Source organism: Scyliorhinus canicula, unplaced genomic scaffold (genome assembly GCF_902713615.1).
Source record: "Scyliorhinus canicula unplaced genomic scaffold, sScyCan1.1, whole genome shotgun sequence".
Taxonomy (NCBI): Eukaryota; Metazoa; Chordata; class Chondrichthyes; order Carcharhiniformes; family Scyliorhinidae; genus Scyliorhinus; species Scyliorhinus canicula.
In genome coordinates this window covers 31,324-51,903 of record NW_024055448.1, presented here as the reverse complement: position 1 = coordinate 51,903, position 20,580 = coordinate 31,324, and the positions used below count along the sequence as shown (strand labels likewise).

Sequence of the window (20,580 nt, the reverse complement as noted above, 5' to 3'; positions counted from 1 at the left end):
GCTCAGCTTCTCAAAGAAACCCCAACGTGAACCGATCCCGCTGTCTGCACTGGAAAGAAATGAACAAAATCTGCAGTTTGGCCAATAAGGGCTCATCCGGGATTTGAACCCGGGATCTCTCACAATTTTCATGCAGCATAAACCCCGAAGCGAGAATCTTACCCCTAGACCAACGAGCCGGTAAGAAGGAGGTGATTGAGGCAACAGATACTTTCATTGCCACCCACAGCCAACCAGATACCTGCGGAAAATGCTGGGAAATCTCAGGCAGTCAGGCAGCTTTTGTGGACAGGGAAACAAAATTCATCTTTCACCTCCTTGACCTTCCATTGAAACCTGGAAAGGTTAGAAATGTAGTACGTTTTAACGAAGTGAAATCCCGGAGGGAGGAAACAGAACAACAGGAAAGGGCGCTGATAGGGGGCAAGTCAGGAGAGATTAAATGAAAAAAGGCCTTGGCTTTCGTAGCCACAGGGTGAAGTTAGCATCAAATCAGAGAATGATTACACCACAGATTCAGGCCATTCGGGCTACTGTGTCTGTGCTAGCTCTCTGTCAGAGCAATGGAAGATACAAATAAACAAAAGATGTGTCTGGAGGAGCTATCAATGGCAGATTGATCAACAACTGCCGCTCGACACAAAGAACAAGTGGAAACAAGATTGAAACACAAATCTGCGATGTAAGGACACACAGAATGGGTGCAGCATTTACAGTGTGAAACTGCTGAACACACACTGAGTGTGAAAGCTGTATTGAGCCCAGTGGAAAGATGCGCTGCTGTTCAGTTTCACAGAAGCTTATTTCGTCTGTTTGCATGATGGCAATGTGGAACTCGAAACACAAACAGACCAGCCATGGTCTCAGTGAATAGCAGGACAGGCTGAAGGGACCGAATGGCCGACTTCTGCTTCTATCGCATCTGTTTGTATGTGCTACCGTGTGTGTATCATGCTATAAAACAAACCAGTTAGTATCACAGAATCAAATGTCGTCTGTTTGCATGATGGGAATGTGGAATTCGAAACACAAACAGGGCAGCCAGCTTATTGAACAGTAAGAAGTCGTTCAACACCAGGTTAAAGTCCAACAGGGTTGTTTCCAATCACTAGCTTTCGGAGCACTGCTCCTTCATCGAGTGAATGAAGAGGTGGGTTCCATAACCACATATATCGACAGTCAGTGATGCAAGGTGATACAATGAATGCCCGTCTTTGTATCATTGACTGTTGTCTATATATCTGGTGGTACAACCCACCTCTTTACACACCTGAGAAAGCTCGTGTTTGAAACAAACCTGTTGGACTTTAAACTGGTGTTGGAAGACTTCTTACTGTGCCCACCCCAGTCCAACGCCGTCATCTCCCCATTTTATTGAATAGTAGAACAGCCTGAAGGGGCCGAATGGCCAACTTCTGCTTCTATTTCACCTGCTCCTATGTTTGAAAGCAGAGAGGAACCATTGACTGAGACAGCAACTTAAGGTGAATATTATGGCGGGTATTTGATGAGGAAACATGTGGCCATGTCGCCATCTGGTGGACATGATCGGAACTTTACAGCGTTCGGACATTTGATGGAAACAGAAAATGAGAGTATCAGTTCCAGGGGAATAAATGCAGCAGGGGAAACAGAGCCTGCAGTTTGTCCATAAACATCACTGGCACCGACACCAGTTGAACGGGCAGGAAATAAAAGTTAGTTTTATCGGTGTGGTTCGTTGTTCATTGTGCAGCTCAGAGCGGGAAATACCTGCAGACAGGAAGGAGCTGGGAATTTCCAAACATACATTCATTCACTTGTTGTTTTATGTCCTGGTCAGTGTTACTCCAGCCTGGCCATTCACCAACTGCATTTCCCCACAAACAGACACTGGACACGATCCCAGAGCTGCCAGCCCATTCTTTCTGTTTTTCGGGGATGACCTCCCAGGCTGGGAACAGCATTGGTGTATTTTACATTGTCACCAAATTCAACCCCGACTCCAATCCAATCCGGGAAGAGGGGGGGGGGGGGGGGGGGATCCTGAGAGAATTTCCCCCAGAGTTGTGAAGCACTTTGGGATAAATAGTCTGGGTGACGTATTGAACCAATTTGTAACAGTTGCATTTCACTGTGGGCCAGTGGCGCAATGGATAACGCGCCTGACTACGGATCAGGAGATTCCTGGCTGGCTCGTGGTAAACCTTTCGACATCAGTTTGCAAAGTCCATGAAAAATGCATATTGAATAACTTTAACCCAATTCAGTTGATCGTTTAGATTATTAGATTTACTTTTAGTAGCCTTTTTGACAAATTCCAGTATATTCTAAAGAGACAGAAACTGACACAAATCAGATGACAGAAATGTTGGGAATGGAGGGTTTAGTGAGAGGGAGATCAATATTGGTAGAATCATACAATCCCAACAGTGCAGGAGGAGACCATTCGGCCCACCGAGTCTCCACCGACCCTTGGAAAGGGCACCCTAACTCGACCCACACCCCTCGTAACCCAGTCATTTCGCATGGCCAATCCATCCAGCCAGCTTTGCCCTTTGAGCCATTTAATTCCTGACTTGTGACTGCTGGGGGTGGGGGGGGGGGAGGTGAGTTACTTACTGCAGGATTCCCAGCCGGTCTTTTAGTGTTAATCAATTTAATATATTAACAGAGACAATCCCAGCCTCTAAACTGCATTAATCGCCATTGAACGAACTGTTAATATTTGTGCCGAGTCAATATAGGAGCATTTGTGTTCCTGCTCAGTGTACCGGGAATTTTCAGCATTTCTGCTTCTCCTGAATGCATTTTCCAGCATATATGAGAGCAAATGACATTTGCTTTGTAAGGTATTATATTCAGGTAATAATCGAGAGCGGATTCACTGGGGGTGATAGTTGGTGTTGAGTTGTGTTATTGTCACTAAACTGACAATGCAGAGAATCAGGCTGAAGCTCTGGGAACCGGGGTTCCACACGGCAGATTCACTCAGTTTAAGGGTTATTCGGGATGTGTGACAATAAAAATGTCAATTATGCAACTTTTCCCAAACACTTAATCGAATGGGATTCGATAATGGATTTACGCGGTTACCAATCCAGGGTTTTTAAAAAGTGTAAAGTAAACATGACAACCACTACACCACATAAACAAAACACCGAGTTTGACCCTCTGACCGAGATCAGGAAACCTGCATTCTTGTTGCACTGAAGGAGAACTCCTTTTGAGGGAGTTCAATTCGGCTGAAAACTTAGACAAGCGGCAGAGAAATTGATTTAACATTATTATTCGAATCAGAAAATGTCGCAGCTCATTGGAAAACCATTCACACTTAACACGTGTGAACTCTCTGACCGATTCCTTCCAGTCTCCATAATGGTGGGTTTTGTAGGATATCATTTGAAACGAGTGGAAGGTCATGGATTCTCTTAATGAGTAAACAGAAAACAGCAAGAAATCGCCATAATGTTTCTGCCCGGTTTCGAACCGGGGACCTTTCGCGTGTGAGGCGAACGTGATAACCACTACACTACAGAAACCGTTGGCTGATGTTCACTCTAATGAGCCTGTGTAGAAAGCGGACACTGTTCTGTCACTCAGTCACACTTTGAGACCTTTGTTTTTTAGAATTCGGCTGTTCTCATTAGGAATGCTGCAGAGTTACTAATAAATCAATATAACCATAAAATGGCAAAACGCAATAAGTGGCACTTCGATCACCTCGACCAGCTTTTCAAAAGAACAATCTTTTGATTAGTCTCAATGTTTTTCTCTGTTTAAACGGCCTTGAGTTTTCTCCATTACAGCTGATCGTCCAATTCGCTTTTGAAAAAGGAATTTCTGTCGAATCCACGCCCAGTCTGACTTAATGATCAAGTTTCACTGGACCAGAAGATGTGAACACGGAAATTATGTAGTTTACGATATAAACAATGTATAATCATGCAATTGATTTCATACCGAATTTATGAAGGTGTTTTTTTCCCGATCAAGCATCTTTTCATTATTTCTGAGTTGACATACAGAATTTAATTATATTTGATCTACAGCCTGTTCACAGAGTCTGTCTATTAGAGAGGGAATGATTTTTAGAACTTCACAAAGCCCTGTTGAGATCACTTTGCTGCAGTCCTCCACTTTATTTGGTTTGAAATGAATTTTCAAATGGAGAAGCAGTCTCAGGGTGGAATGATTTCTGCTCACTCAGCAATAACACCATTCTCATGTTGCTTCAAAAATATCAATCAATTTACTCAGTATCTGTTCCGTTACTCAAAACTTCATCTTATCTGACATTTACATCCTCATTTGAAAGTGAGACTCTGAAATATACATTGATTTGCAAACATGACTGACAAAAGAAAATAATTCGAGTCACTGGGAAATACAAACCCCATTGTGCTCATGTAAGATTGAGCACAGCCAGCACTGAAATGAAATGGGATAGTTTTACAGGTAGAGATTTGAGAATGATATTTTCATTATATTTGATTCCTTTTTGTTCTGTGTCTGAGACATTCTGACGCCTTCATCCCGTTCAGTCACAGAATCGCTTGTGTCTGTCTTTATGTGCATGTTTCAGACGGTGATTAAACCTGCATCTGTAAACCCATTCAATTCTGTTGTGGACTGAACGAACCGCTAATATGTGAACTTTGTCAAAATGCGAACATATTTTCCATCTCATTGTATCCGGACAATTCAGCATTTCTGATTTTGCTGAATGCATTTTGAGGCCGGGGTAAAAGTAAATAGAATTGGCTGCAGCACCCGAGATCCCGATAACTTCCAGCAACAAACTTAAATCATTCCAACTTGTCTCACTGTTAATGTGAAAGATTTGATAATGTTCTGTCCGGTTTTCAATCGGCGAATGTGATGACCAGGACACCACAGAAAGAGCAGCACAAAGCCCATTGTGCTCGGCTGCAGCTTCACAACAGTCAGCTTTCAAATCAAATGAGAGAATGTTACTTCACAACGGATTTGAAATGGAGATGCCAATTGGATTTGATCCTTCCTTGTACAAGATGTGAACAATTCCGTTGGTCAAATCCCGTTAGTGAATATGAAAGGCGGCTGTGAGCAGATCCGCACAGAACCTCCTTTCCGGGTCTATCTTTCTGCTTTGCCTCCACAGGAAGACCAAGAACAAGTGATTTGTAACCATCTCTGCCATTTCCTCTGCTTCAATTACCATGTTGCTGGCATCTGTCTTTTTGGGCAACATTACTGTCAGCATGAAATCAGACATTGCTGGATAGATTTAGCTGGTCTGCCGAAATCTATGGAGTGAAACCGAGTTTACCAGTACATCATTTAAATGATCCTTCACAGCAGTATGGGAGGGTAGGGTAGGAATGGACAGAATTATATAGTTGAAAAGGGACACAGGAGGTGGGGCAGAATAGAAGGCCAGGTAGAACCGAAAAGAATAGAATAGCATACCTACAATGCATAATGAGGCCAGTCAACCCCTCGAGTCTGCACCGATCCTCTGAAAGAGCACCCTAACCAGGATCCTGCCCTATCCCTGAAACCCCGTAACTCAACCTAACCTGCACATGTTTGGATACGAAGGGGCAATTTAGCACGGCCAATCCACCAAACCTGTACATCTTTGGACTGTGTGAGGAAACCGGAGCAACCGGAGGAAAACCATGCAGACAAGGGGAGAATGTGCAAACTCCCAAGGCCGAATTGAACCTGGGTCCCAGGTGCTGTGAGGCAATAGTGCTAACCACTGTGCCGCCTTGCCGCATGGACAAATTTGTCAAGGACGTAAAACATAGGGGTCTTTAAGGAATGAAAAGTATTAACGGTGGCAAAATGGTGAGAAAGCCGAATATGAAATGGAAGCAACTGAACAGCGAAGGGCAGATGGGGGAGGCTGTAAAGTGCCTAATAGGAAGATGAGGTGTTGTTCTTCCAGTTTACATTGGGCATCACTGGAGCATTGCAGCTGCCTCGGATGGACATGTGTGTTTATTTCAGATTTCAGCAACCGCAGTATTTTGCTTTTATTACAATTCGACATTTTTGATAGAGCGTCATCTGTAAACCCATTATATTAAGTTGTTGACTGAACAAACTGTTACTATGTGTGCCGAGTCCAAATACAAACATCTTTTGATGCTCTGAGTGTTCTGATTTCTGGAACCACCCAAAGGGAGTCACTAGACTTGGTATTGCGCAGTGAGATGGGATTAATCAGTAACTTCATGGTGAAGGCAGCCCTAGGTGGCCGCGATCATATACGACTCGATTTTACATTCAGTTTGGGGAGGAGAATGCGTCTTTTGAACTTGGGGAATTATGAACTTGAAGGACAATTATGAGAGCTGAGAGCTGAGCAAGCAGGACTGAACTGTAAATAGAAGTACACATAAATTACAAGTGCAGCCTATCACTGCTCAGAAATTATGTTTAAAGCATAATCTGACCTGGAGCCACTTCACTGAAAGCTGTTGTTCTCAGACACGCCATTCTTCATGTCATAACTGACAGATTAAGAGTAAAACAGCCCACTGCTTCACTGTAGGGAAAGGACACACCATTGTAGATGCCCCATAATGTTAGAGATCGGCTTGTTGAATCTGCTCATTCCATTCCATCTTATATTCAGCTAATGGGGGAGAAAAAACTTAAGTACTACAATTTGCAGGCGTTTGGGGACAATGGCGAGTTTGCTGCTCTGATTACCTCAAATCTCCTTATTACAAAGTGTATTGAGAAGCACTGGAAAGGATGCAAGAAACTTTTATTGGAGCGATTCTATACTGACAAGTTATACACATCAAGATAGATTGAGCAGGCTAGGGACGTTTCCTTTGGAAAAGTGAATGATTGAGTAATATAAACGCAGAGAAGTGTTTTTACTGGGTAGACAACTGGAAGATGTTTTCACTTGTATAAGGATGAAAATAAATATAACTTAGTAATACATCTAATGAGCAATTCTCTTTAACTAGACATTAAAATAGAAAATACTGGAAATACCCAGCATATCTGGCAACATCTGGGGATTGAGAAACAGTTCACCTTTCAGATCTGTGCTGATGCAGTGTAGTTCTGATCTCAGACATGAAATGTAAACCCTGTCTCCCTCTCCACAGACACTACCAGATCTGCTGAGTATTTTGATCCTGGCTTGGGTCACTGTCTGTGTGGAGTCTGTACATTCTTCCCATGCCTGAGTGGGTTTCCTCCGAGTGCTCCAGTTTCCTCCCAGAAGTCCCGAAAGATGTGCTTGTTCAGTGAATTGGACATTCTAAATTCTCCCCCAGTGTATCCAAACAGGCGCCGTAGTGTGGCGACTAGGAGGTTTTCACTGTAACTTCATTGCAGTGTGAATGTAAGCCTACTTGTGACACTAATAGAGATTATTATTAGATTATTATTTTTGTTGTTAATTCAGATTTCGTCATCTGTAGTTTTTTTTTGCTATTCTTTAACTGAACAGTGCTAAGAATGTGGAACTCATTAGTAGAAGGGTTTAAAATCACTGACTGAGCTGCAATCTCAGGTGTAAAATTCCACCACAAAATTCTTTGGGTTTAGATTTGTTTATTGTCACGTGTACCAAGATACAGTGAAAAGTATTTTTCTACGAGCAGCTCAAACAGATCATTTAGTACATTAAAGAAAATAAGATAAAAATAATATACATAAAAGGATAACACAAGGTCTACAATGTAAATACATAGACACCGGCATCTGGTGAAGCATACAGGAGTAAAGGTTGATGATAATGTTAGTGTTCAATTAGTTTTAAAAGATTAGTACGATTATAAGAGATGCAAAAAGAGGAACTGTTTGGTAGAGCTCGCAGAGTCGCCATGCTCTGGCGCCATCTTGGTTCCAAGGTGAATGTGCCTCCAGGTGAATGTGGAAATGAATTCACTTGGTCATCTTATTTGGAGGAAGACTTGTAGAATCTACAGTGCAGCAGGAGGCCATTCGAGTCTGCACCAGCCCATGGAAAGAGCACCCCAGTTAATCCCACACCTTCACCTTATCCCGGTGACCAACCTAACCTTTTGGACACCAATTTATCACGGCCAATCCACCTAATCTGCACATTTTTGGACTGTGGGAGGAAACCGGAGCACCCAGAGGAAACCCACACAGACACAGGGAGAAACTGCAACCTTCCCACAGTTATTCGAGGCCGGAATTGAATCCGGGTCTCTGGTGCTGTGAAGCAGCAGTGCTAGCCACTGTGCCACCCATTTAGTATAATTCAGATACTTCGCATGCACTTTGGTTGCTGTATCAATTAATTTAATAATGTGACATCTTGGCATGTGGCTCCAATCGAAATCGGATCACAAAGCAACAATTTCGATTGAGCAATATTGCCTCTCAATGGTTGGATACATACCCAGCATTCTCCGCGTGGAAGACTGTGTCCTATTCAACCCGCAGGAGCTTCTTAGGCAGGCGCACCACCAAGCTGTAAGTGGATAATGCGTAGTGCGGTCTCTGACGGGGGCATGCGCAATGCGGTCTCGGACGGGGGCATGCGCAGTGCGGTCTCTGACTGGAGCATGCGTAGTGCGGTCTCTGACGGGGGCATGCGCAATGCGGTCTCTGACGGGGGCATGCGCAGTGCGGTACGTGCTTGGACTTGGGCGGCGAGGGGAAAAATGATCGGGTGAACTGAGCAACGGGGCCGCGAGGTGGAGGGAAGAGACAGCGGAGTGTCTGGGAGGGGGGCTTCATGAACACAGCATGAATGCCTCAAACCCCGAATAAGAAGCTACTGATCCTGTGTTTGCAAAGGGCGTTGTTGGGCTGCTCTGCGTCACAGGCCCAGAATAACGGCAGCCATATTGCAGCAGGGCGCATGCGCAGTGTTTCCTGTCCTGTCAGCAGGAGGAGAGAATTTGTGACTGACCGGGATGTATTCTGGAAACTCCTTTTACAGGGGGTTAGAGAGGACGATTTACACACAGTAAACTCAAACCAAGACAATTTTTATGTATCCTCAATCTATATCTTAGAATAGTGGTTGAAGGTCTTTGTAATTTTCTTTTACAGGAAGTTAAAAGTGGAGGATTGATCGATGGGAAACTTAAATCATGCATCACATTGTGATCTGACAGAGTCAGCGATACATCAGAACCTGAATATCAGCAGCATCTGAGTGTGCAAGGTAAAATGTTTGTCTGTTCTGTCTGTGTGAGAAGATTCCAGGTCCCAGACTGACTGAAATTACCCCGAGTTTCACAAACCCTGGTTCAACCACATATTGAAAGCTCAGCACTGGGCAACAAACCTTAGAATAGAATGGCCTCAGAGGGAGTGTAGAGCACAGATTTCCCAGAGTGATTATAAGATAATCGAATCCCTACAGTTCAGAGGGGGACCATTCAGCCCATCAAGTCTGCACCAACCCTTCAAATGAGCACTCCACCCATTTATGCTTCCTCCGTCCACCCACCTTGTAGCCATAACTCAGAACTTAACCTGCACATCCTTGGACATTAAGGGGCAATTTAGCATAGCCAATCCACTAACCAGCACATCTTTGGACGGTGGGAGGAAACCGGAGCACCCAGAGGAAACCCACGCAGACCCGGAAGAATGTACAAACACCACACAGAAACCGGAATTGAACCCGGGTCCCTGACGCTATGAGGCAGCAGTGCTAACTACTGTACCGCTGCTGAATCCCAAAGTTAAATTATACGGTGTGATTATAGTCAGAGAGTCAGTGTGGCACAGCGGAGGCGATTCGGCCCAGTGAGTTGATGCTAGCTCTCTCTCGAGCAATCCAGTCAGTCCAATTCCCCTGTTTCATCCCTCTATTCTCACAGGTTTATTTCCATTAAATATTTATCCAATTTCCTTTTGAAAATATTCACCGTGTCCATTTCTGCCCTTCCCTCAGCTGTAACTTTAGGGTCATTACCACTGACTGTAAAACCGGTCCCCTTCACATCTCCCAGATCGTTTACCCAAAACCTGAATGTGTCCCAAGTCCTCGTACAATCAGTGAATGGGAACAGATTTTCTTTGTCTATTTTACCGAAACCCATCAGAATCTTCTACACCTGAATCAAATCTCCTCAACCTCCTTTGCTGGAACCATTCTGTAAAATCTCTTCTGCATCTTCTCAAGAACCTTCACATTCTTCCTGAAGAGTGGTGCCCAGAAATGGATGTAATACTCAAATTGTGCCTAATCAGAGCTTTATAAAGCAGTAAAACTTCTATTTTGTCTCATTAATACCATTTATCAGCTCAAGAGGCAATTTAATAAAAGCAAAATACTGCAGGTTCTTGAAATCTGAGATGAAAACAGAATATTCTGGATTAGCTCAGCAGATCTGACAGCATCTGTGAAGAGAGAATCAGAGTTAATTTTCGGATCTAAATGATCCTTCTGCAGAACTGCTTTGCTAACTGCTCTGAATATATCCTGTCACTTCAGAGAGAAAAGCACTTAGACACCCCAGTCCCCTGTGTCCCTGCACAATCTTTAGCACTATGCCATTAATTATATCTCCCCCTCCCTAACCCCTTTGCCACATGATTATGAGGGTTGTAATCCTTGGAATTTAGGAGATTAAAAAGGAATTGATCAAAGTTTTCAGGATGTTAATTGGAACTGACGAGGTAGATATAGAGGAATTATTTCCACTGGTTGGGGAATCTCGGACGAGCAGACACATTCTAAACATAGAATCCGGTTCTGGCACCTTTTCAGGGAGAGAGTTCCAGATGCTGAAACCTCTGTTGCTGCAGAAACTGCTGAACTCACTGCTGAGTTCTGAAGGTTGTAAAGTGTTGAATGGAAAGATGAGCTGCTGTTCCCCGAGCTCCCTATGAGCTTCATTGGAACAGTTCAGGAGGCCAAGGGCAGAGAGGTCAGAATGGGAGTGGGACAGATAATTAAATATGAAGCAATCGTCCAGCGTGCAATTAATGCAGCCAAATCCTTGATAAAAGCCGCACAGTATATCATCCTTCTTCTTGTGAAGTGATGAATCATTTCCACTTCCACCACCCTCCAGGGCTGTGAGATCCAGGTTATCACTCTGTGTAAAAAAAGGCTTTTTCATATTCCGTGCTGCATCTCAGGCACCATCAGCTAATGTGAACAGCTTTTCTTTATCGACCTGATCTATGCCTGTATTAATTTTGTGCACCTCCATCAATCTTCCCTCAATCTCATTTGCTGTGTGTAGAACCAGCCCAGTTTCTCCAGCCTAACCTTGCCGCTAACTTCCCTCATGGAACCGTCCTGAATCTCCTCAGCACTCTGTCAGGATCCTCATATCCTTCATAAGGACCGGTGACCAGAGCTGGATGGAATGTTGTGATCTAACCAGGACTTTATAATTTCTTGTTCTTGTGCTCAACGCCTCTATTTATGCGGCTCAAGGCCCAGTCTGATAGTTTATTAACTAACCCCTATTCTAAGAAATAGGTCCCACGAATGCTTTAGTCATGACCCATACCGATAAAGCGTAAATGATGACACAAGCTTTAAAATAGTTCCTGTAATATTTGCCCTGAATATCAAGACACCTTCCCCCAATTTCTGGAAAGGGATGGTTAATAAAGCCAGTTACTCACAGTCTGCACAAACTTTGAATGTGACTGCAGACCCACTTGTAAAACTGAACAAATAAATCCCAGAATTTATTCTGACTCTTTTCTGTTTCCCAGCTCCATTAATCACTGACTGGGAAGGGACCAGAATCTCAGGAGGCTTCACACTGCTGTCTTCTCGTGTGGAAGTGATCTCCTATCAGATTAATATGCTTATGCTGTGAGTATTAAATACAATGTCTGAACCTCTGATTCTGCTCCCTGTCCACCATCCCCCTCATCCATGGATCTTCCCTTATACCAACTGGGGAAAAGGTTTGCCTGTTCACTGATTGAGCTCGATGGCGGTGGGATTACCCAGAATTCCCAATGGGTCAGAAAGTCCTCTATCGGTGACTAAAGGAACCCAGGGCGAGGACTCAGGGCCGTGCTGTGTTCTGAGCATGCTCAGTGCAGCTGGTGGAGACAGACTGAAGGGGATTAGGCAGCTCAGGGAGGAGGTTGTGAGCACAGGGGAGGAACTGGAGCCGGGGGAGGGCCACAATTAGATGAGCCCAGAGCATTGTGGGACTGGCGATTACCTCGATGTAGGTGAGGAAGCACAGGGGTGATGGCGAACAAGACCTGGTGTGAGTGAGGGCAGGAGCAGCTGAGCTTTGGATGACCTCCAGTTCCTGTGAAGGGAGATCGACAAGACCCACATTAGAATAGTCGAGTTTAGAGGAAACAAAGGAATGGATGAGTTTCAGCAGCACATGAACTAAGACAGGGACATAACTGGACAATGTACTGAGTGGAAATAGGCGGTCACAGTGATGTGTGGACAGAAACACAGCTTGGGGTGAAATATGACCGAGATTGTGAAGAGTCTGATTCAGTCTCAGATAGTTCCCAGGGAGAGAGATGGAGTCGGCGGTGAGGGAGCGGAGTTTGTAACCGGGAATGAAGACAATGGCTTTGTCCATCCAGTAGTGTCTGTCAGATAAGTCAGGATGGTGTGCGAGTTGGAGGGAACTTGGAAATGATGGTGTTCACATATTCCTGCTATCCTGCTCCTTTGAGATGGTGGAGGTCGATAGTTCGGGAGATTCTGTCAAAGTTCTGCTCATGTTGAAGATATATTAAATACTTATTTCAATCATTCAGCCTCTACTACTCCCTTTCTCTCTCCTTCTCGCAGAGTGTCAGAGTCTAGTGCAGATCCAGACCAGTTGGCAGGTTCCATTCCCTGAAGGACGTGACTGAACCATTTGGGTTTTACAACAATCGAGCAGTTTTCATGGTCACTTTTTCCCAGTGCCGGCCCCACAAATGACCAGGTTCATTCAGCTCAATTTCACAACCTGCCTTTGTGTTTTTGTGGGTTCTCGCTCACTCCCTATTTTCTGTTTTAAATCCTTTTCACAGGGTGTTCGAAGGGGAGGATTTGCAGTCGGGAAATTTCATCAGATCAGGATCAGCTCCAGTTGCTCCATTGACCGTAACCTGTATATCAGCGGATTGTGAACATGGAAGGAAAAAGCATCGCTCACAGTGGGGAGAAACCGTACACATGTTGTGTGTGTGGACGAGGATTCAGTCAAACATCAGGCCTGTCGAGACACAAGCGGAGTCACTCTGGGGAGAAGCCGTGGAAATGTGGGGACTGTGGGAGGGGATTCATTTCTCCATCAGAGCTGGAAACACATCGACGCAGTCACACTGGGGAGAAACCGTTCTCCTGCTCCAAGTGTGGGAAGAGTTTTACTATTTCAGCCAACCTGCTGAGACACCAGCGAGTTCACACTGATGAGAGACCATTTCAATGCTCAGACTGCGGGAAATGCTATAAAAGTTCCCAGGAACTGATGCTCCATCAACGTATTCACACCGACGAGAGACCGTTTAGGTGCTCTCACTGTGGGACTGGCTTCAGGCGATCGTCCCAACTCACTGTACACCACAGGATTCACACCGGGGAGAGGCCGTTTATCTGCTCCAAGTGTGGAAGGGGATTCACTCAGTCATCTGACCTGCTGACGCACAAGAGAATTCACACTGGGGAGAAACCCTTCACCTGCTCCGAGTGTGGGAAGGGATTCACTCAGTTGTCACAGCTGTTGACACACCAGCGAATTCACACTGGGGAGAAGCCTTTCACCTGCTCCGGGTGTGGAATGGGATTCACTACCTCATCCACCCTGCTGAGACACCACCGAGTTCACACAGACAAGAGACCTTTTAAATGTTCAGAATGTGGGAAGGGCTTTAAAAGTTCCTGGGAACTGATGTACCATCAACGTGTTCACACTGACGAGAAGCCATTCAGATGCTCTCGCTGTGGGACTGGATTCAGACGATCATCACAACTCACCGACCACCGCCGAATTCACACTGGCGCAAGACCTTTCACCTGCTCCAAGTGTGGGAAGGGATTCACTCAGTCATCCAACCTGCTGACCCACCAGCGAGTTCACACTGGGGAGAGGCCGTTCACCTGCTCTCAGTGTGGGAACGCTTTCACAACCTCATCCAGCCTGCTGAGACATCAGCGAGTTCATAAATAACCACAGTGATTGGAATTTTTCGTTAATCACACCCAGGACTGAACCGTGTTCATTGGGGTCTGGTTCTGCTGATGGTAATAAACTGCAGCCCATTTACAGGGGCTAATATTCAGGCTTAAAGTCAAATAAATTAGATTTGTGTGAAATACGCAGTGCATTGAAACTTTTTAATATCTCTGACACAAGTTAGTTCCTTTTGAAGTACTCTCGCTCTCCCCTGTCTCTTCCATCCTCACCTCCAACAAGAAGTGTGAGGAGCTTGTGGAGCTTCTTTGTGACTGAGATTGAGTAAATCCGATCAGCTGCCTCTGCTGCTTCCCTCCCTTCCATGAGCCCACCGGACCAAACTGTCTCTAAATTTCATCCTTTCCCGAGCCCTAAACCCACATCTTTCTCTAGTTTCTCTCCCATCTCCCCTCATGCCCTCTCAGAGCTCATCTTGTCCATGAGACCCAGCTCCTGCTCCATCGACCTTATTCCCACAAAACTGATCACCAACTTCCCCATGTTCACTGACTTTGTTGAATCTTTTCTCTATCAGGTACTGACCCTCCCCTTCTGCTGTAATTCTACCCTTTGTCAAAAAGCAAACCCTGACTCCACCATCCTTACAAATTACTGCCCTATCGCTATCACTCCTCTCCTCTCCCAAATCCCTGTCCATTTTCCCCAGGACTCCATGTTTGAATCCCTCCAATCAGGTTTCAGCTCTGTCACCGAGCTGAAACAACTCTTATCAAAGTTATAAATGACATCCTCTGTGACTGTGACAAAGATAAACCTCCCCTCTGTCCTCGGCCTGTCTGCAGCCTTTGACAAGGTCGGCCACACCATTCTGCTCCGTCACCTCTCCACTGTCACCCAGCTGGCTGGGGCTGCTCTCTCCTGGTTCCATTCTTCTCTGTCTAATCAGAGTCAGAGAATCACTTGTAATGTCTTCCCTTCCCAATCCCAGTTACCTCTGGTGTTCCCAAAGGATCCAGATTTGTCTCCTCTTCTTTCTCGTCCACATGTTCCCCACAATAACACCATCTGGACAGTGTCAGTTGTCACATTTACAGATAGCTCCCAGCTCCACCTCACCACCACCTCTCTCCATCTTTGTTAAATTCTGAGCCTGTTTGTCTGATATCCAGTGGTGGATGTGCAGAAATTTCCATGAATTAAATATTGGGAAAACCAAAGTCATTGTTTTAATTCCCGAGCTACCAGCTCCATTCCTCTCCATGGTAACGGTCTGACACTAACTCGACTTGATGTCAGGTTTGACCCTGTCATGTTTGACCCTGTCTCTTTTCTGTGTGTGTGTGTGTTTGTATCCTGGTTATTTTTTCAGTCACAATTCTGATTTAAATCATTTGCCACAGACAACAAACATTCCTGCTTTCATAATGAAATTAAGTCATTCTGAAAGATCTCAAGATTTTGACTTGAATTTTCTGTCTGCAAATCCTCTCCCTCTAACTCCCAGTAAAAGGAGTTTACAGAGGTTTTCAGTGGAAATACAGGATAGAAATTCAGAACAGACCATTCTAGTTTCTATGGCGCATTCTCCCAAATCTATGAATCTCAGTCCCACACACTCCCCTCCCTCTCTGCTCGTTCCAGATTCAGTCTCTAGTCTCCTCCTGATTCTTTTCCCCTCTCCAGATTCTCTCTCGTCCTGTCCTTAAACTGGTGACTCCGACTGTGGCTCAATCGGACTCCTTCACACGCATTCGAACAAATAACTCACTCACTCAATGATCAGATCTCACTGAACTATAACAACTTGTGTATACATCGAGATTTTTAACACAATAAAATGTGCCAAGCAGTTTCACAGGAACATGAGGACACATTGAGTCAGATGACCAAAGTCTTGGTCAAAAAGTTTGGTTATAAGGGGAGTGTACTGTAAATTCTATGAATTCTAATTCTATGTGCAGGGTAGGTGGATTGGCCACGCTAAATTTCCCTTTAATTGGAAAAAATGAATTGGGGACGCTAAATTTAGTTTTTTTTTTAATTATGACATAAAGAGTTCGGACCAGTTGAGTCCTCTTGTGTACTCGATGGGGATTGACTTTATCAGATTTATAATCCTCTGGATCGCAGGGTCACAACAAGAATATGTTTCAGTTGAGATTTCAATAAATAAATATTGAAAAACTGAACAAGAATGGGGAAAGACGGCAGCTCAATCATTTCAAAGTGAGAAATGAATGGTCCCTATTTCAGGTGGGACTCCTTCAGAATGAACACTTCCCACCAGCAGCACCAACCCCCCTCCTCCTCCCTGTTCACTGAACATTCCTTCACCCACTCATCCTCCCATTGCACAGCCACCCAATGGCCCCCAGCCTGGATTCACATTCAGCATGAACTCAGTGAAAGGCTGAGCTGGCCCCGGGATGTAAGAACGGACAAGAGCTGGAAGTGGTTCCAGTCAATACAGTTTGTGCATCATTGCTAAATAAAGAAACTTCATATCTTGTCAAACCCCCCATTTCAGACACTTGGTGAATTACAATTTGGAGCCCAGACCCTTCCTGTTGCTTCTACTTGATGCATCCCGTGTGGTTTCAGCAGAGGTAGAGACAGGCTGCTCACACCCCTCCTCTCACTGCCCAGAGGCTTGTGGTCTTCACCCTCTGGGTTTCAGAGCCCCTGAGGGTCCTGGGACAGACTGACCCATCTGTACCTGTGCTGGGCAGATTCAGCTGGAGACAGGGCAGCGTGTTGGATACTGCCTGTGGGTTTGGGGGGGAATGGGTCTAAGGTGGGAGCTCTTTGAGTGGAGTTCCCAGATCCATTTCTCCTTCCCCCACCATCCCTCTCCTGGACCAGCGTCACATCATTCCTCGCACTCTGCTGCTGACCAGCTTGGGGGAGATCAGTGACGTGTTGACTGTATCTGTCATCCTGTTCATGGCAGCAGACATCTCCGGCACGGCCGTGTTCATGACCTGCACCGACCCATTTCAGAGCCGTGCTTGAAGCTCCATGGAGGCAGCCACTCTCTCCATGACAGACAGTCTCTGGAACCTCCTCCAGCCATACAACCCTCCAAGCTCCCTCACTCCTCCAATTAGGGTAGAAGGTGGCATTGTGGTAATGTCACTGGATTCGTGATCCAGAGATCCAGGCTAATGATCTGAAGACACGGGATCAAATCCCAAATCCAATTAATAAACCAGGAATTCTAAAGTTAGTCTCAGCGGCCGTGACAACTACTATAGATTGTTGGAAAAACCCATCTGGTTCACGAATGTCCTTCAGGGAGGGAAATCTGCCGTCCTTACCTGGCCTACATGTGACTCCAGACCCACAGCAATGTGGTTGACTCCAGTGCCGAGCTGGCCATTCAGCTGAAGGGCAATTAGGGATGGGTAACAAATCCCGGCCTTTCCAGTGACGTCCACATCCCGTAAAACAATCAAAGAAAAGACTCTGACCCCCTTCAGCTCCCCCGACTTGCTTCACTCCACCATTGGCAGAGGCACCTTCAGCTCCCGAGGTCCTGAGGGCTGGAAACCCCTCACTAAACCTGTCTCCTTACCTTTTCCACACAGCTTCTGTCCCTCTGTGAAGGGTCTCCGACATTTTAACCTGTTGATGGGTAAATGCCAGTTGTTGTTGTCACTGCCTCACATTGGAAAACTCAGGAATGTTACAAAAACACTCGGAAACTTCAGACCGAAGATTCTCAGCTGGAAATTTCACCTTCGGTCAGGAACAGATCACAACTTTACACCAATGTCTGACTGGACAGCATATTTTGTGAAAACATTCACCATCTAATAATGTTCTTAAATGTCAGAAATTCATTGAATATGAACAGAATTAGCTCTCTGTGGCTCTCAGTAACAAAGCTTCCACAGCAGCTTGCTGGGTGACACACACAGGACAGGCCTGTTCTCTCTGTCACAAACCCTGAAATCAGATTCCATAACTGGAGAAGCTTGGATCTGATGACCCAAATATAAACCAACTGCCTGAGTAAAGGTTAAAATGGTTCCACAGGAAAATCACTTTGGATAGGAAAGATTTTCAAAGTGATCGGTGCTGGATTCAGACTAAAACCAAACACTCTGACTGGACCCAGAGGAAGGAGAACACAAGAGACTCCAGCCCCAGGGATCAGCTCCATCTGTCCGAGTGTCTGATCCGGGATCAGTAACCATTCCGAGGAGACTGTCACCTCCAGCCCCGGAGATCAGCTCCATCTGTCCGAGTGTCTGATCCAGGATCAGTAAACGTCACCTCCAGCCTTGGAGATCAGCATCCTGTTGATCCAGGATCAGTAATCCATTCTCACATGTTGTGGGTCACATCTATTTTCTGCCGATTTAGCTGATGTACCAAATCTAAACTGTTGTTTTATCATAAACTGCTTTAAAATCACCACTGACTTTGACCCCCTTTTTGGATGAACTCTGGCTCCTGGACTAAAATCTTACAGTTTCCAGCATTCATCATTAATCTTGTTGACTCTAAACACAGTTGTAAAGGAGCCTTCTGCCTGTATCTCGGAGCTCTGAACCATGGAAGAGAGCGACTGTGGCGCGTTTCTTACACACCTCAGGATTAACCCACACATTTCAGTCCTGGATCTGATTGACAGCAGCAAAAACAGCCGAATCCAATCCCTGCAGACACTCATCAAGTCGCTGGTGTTTCAGCATAAGCTGTAAGTCAGTGAATCCATTCCCACACTCGGGGCAGGTGAACAATCTCTCTCCAGCGTGAACTCGCTGGTGTATCATCAGCCCATTGCTGCTTTTAAAGCTGTGCTCACAGGCAAAATATTTAAAAGGTTTCATATCAGAGTGAATTTGTTGGTGTTTCAGCAGGTTGTATGACTGAGTGAATCCCTTCCCACACACCGAGCAGGTGAATGGTCTCTCCCCAGTGTGAATTCGCTGATGTATCACTAGACCATTTCTGCTTCTAAAGCTCTGCTCACAGTCAACACATTTAAAAGGTTTCATATCAGAGTGAATTTGTTGGTGTTTCAGTAGGTGATAAGACTGAATAAATCCCTTCCCACACACAGAGCAGGTGAATGGTCTCTCCCCAGTGTGAATTCGCTGATGTACAGTAAGTTCAGATGATCGCCTGAAGCCAGTCCTGCAGTGAGAGCACCTGAATGGTCTCTCGTCAGTGTGAACACGTTGATGACAGGTCACTTCCCCGGAAGTTTTAAAGCACTTCCCACAGTCTGGACATTTAAAAGGTCTTTTATCAGTGTGAACTCGCTGGTGTTTCTGCAGGTTAGATGTAGCAGTGAATCCCTTTCCACACAAGGAGCAGGTGAATGGCTTCTCCTCACTGTGAATGTGTTGGTGTCTCAACAGATACTTTTTGCTTTTAAATCTCTTCTCACATTCAGAACATTTGAAAGGTGTCTGTTCTGTGTGAACATACTGGTGTGTCAGCAGGCTGGATGACTGGGTGAATCCCTTCCCACAGGTGGAGCAGGTGAATGGCCTCTCCCCAGTGTGACTGCATCGATGCATTTCCAGTTCAGAAGGGTAACTGAATCCCTTCCAACAGTCCCCACATTTCCACGGTTTCTCCATGGTGCCGGTGTCCTTGCGTCTCTCCAGGTTGAATGACAAGTTGAACTCTTGTCCAGACAGACAACACATGGACGGTTTCTCCCCACTGTGAATGGTGTGATGGTTTTTCTGTCTTTGTAACTGGTTAAAGCTCTTTCCACAGTCAGTTCATGGAACACTTACTGTGTATGTGCGTCTCTGTGCTTTTCCAATCACACTGATGTTTAAAATCTTTTCCCACAAACTGACAGACAAACATTACTCCTTCCACATTCAAAGACTGTGATATTCAGGTTCAAAAGAATTGAGTGACTCTGTCAGATCTCAATTTGATGTTTGGTTTGAGTTTTCTGTCAGCCAATCCTCCACTTCCAATATCCTGTAAAAGGAGTTTATAAAAGCCATCACCATCAGTCCAGGATAGAAATTCTTAACAGACAATTCCTGTTTCTCTGGAACATTTTTCCCTCTCTTGTTCCCCCAAAGCTGTAAATCCTGGTCCCACACACTCTCCCTCCTCCCTGGGCTGAAATCCAAACCCATCTCACCATCTCTTTCCTCCACTCCCAGTTTTCTCCCTCCCTCTCCTCTGCCTGGGTTCAGTTCTCCAGCTCCTGTCTGCAGACTGACAATAAAACCAATGGGTCTTATTGGGGGGTATGGAACCTCCACTCACCCGCCTGAGTCCAGCTTCATACCTACACTGCGCATGCTCCAGCTCACAATGTCTGGGGAGTGATTGACGGCAAGTGCCGACCAATAGGAAGACGGTACTTCGGGTGTTGATTTTCTACGGCAACCGGACGCCCTCTTGGGAAAGGAAGTCGCGTCTTTTGTCCTTGGAGCGGAGCGCTGCGGCGGCCATCTTGGTTAGGGATGACAGATTGGGCGGATCTTCCTGCCGGGTGACAGGCCCCGGGGCAACCGGTGACCGCCACCATCTTGGG

The 20,580-nt window shown here is 45.4% G+C and overlaps 2 protein-coding genes and 1 non-coding gene across 3 annotated transcripts in view; 1 reads left to right on the top strand and 2 right to left on the bottom strand.

The window, feature by feature from the left end:
- Window positions 1–3,448: 3,448 nt before the first annotated feature.
- Window positions 3,449–3,521, bottom strand: trnav-cac. Its single transcript has one exon. It is a non-coding gene; the product is annotated as a tRNA-Val (tRNA).
- A 1,681-nt stretch (window positions 3,522–5,202) lies between these two features.
- LOC119959492 (zinc finger protein 239-like) lies at window positions 5,203–19,836 on the bottom strand. Its single transcript, XM_038787732.1, has 2 exons — window positions 17,632–19,836; window positions 5,203–5,267 (listed from the first exon to the last, which is right to left on the bottom strand). The coding sequence occupies exon 1, from the start codon at window positions 19,721–19,723 to the stop codon at window positions 18,674–18,676; it is 1,050 nt and encodes a 349-aa protein (XP_038643660.1). The 5' UTR covers window positions 19,724–19,836; the 3' UTR covers window positions 5,203–5,267; window positions 17,632–18,673.
- LOC119959491 (oocyte zinc finger protein XlCOF6-like) overlaps window positions 8,613–20,580 on the top strand; it is a gene marked incomplete at its 3' end in the record, with an annotated part of 29,996 nt that continues 18,028 nt past the window's right edge. Inside the window, exons 1-3 of the mRNA XM_038787731.1 lie at window positions 8,613–9,139; window positions 11,662–11,764; window positions 12,952–14,074. Of these exons, the coding sequence (XP_038643659.1) occupies window positions 13,053–14,074 (1,022 nt within the window). The remainder of the gene's footprint in view (window positions 9,140–11,661; window positions 11,765–12,951; window positions 14,075–20,580) is intronic.

What these genes read in the sequence shown, in the direction of transcription:
- LOC119959492 (XM_038787732.1), bottom strand. Translation starts at nt 19,723, where the DNA reads ATGTGTTGTCTGTCTGGACAAGAGTTCAACTTGTCATTCAACCTGGAG.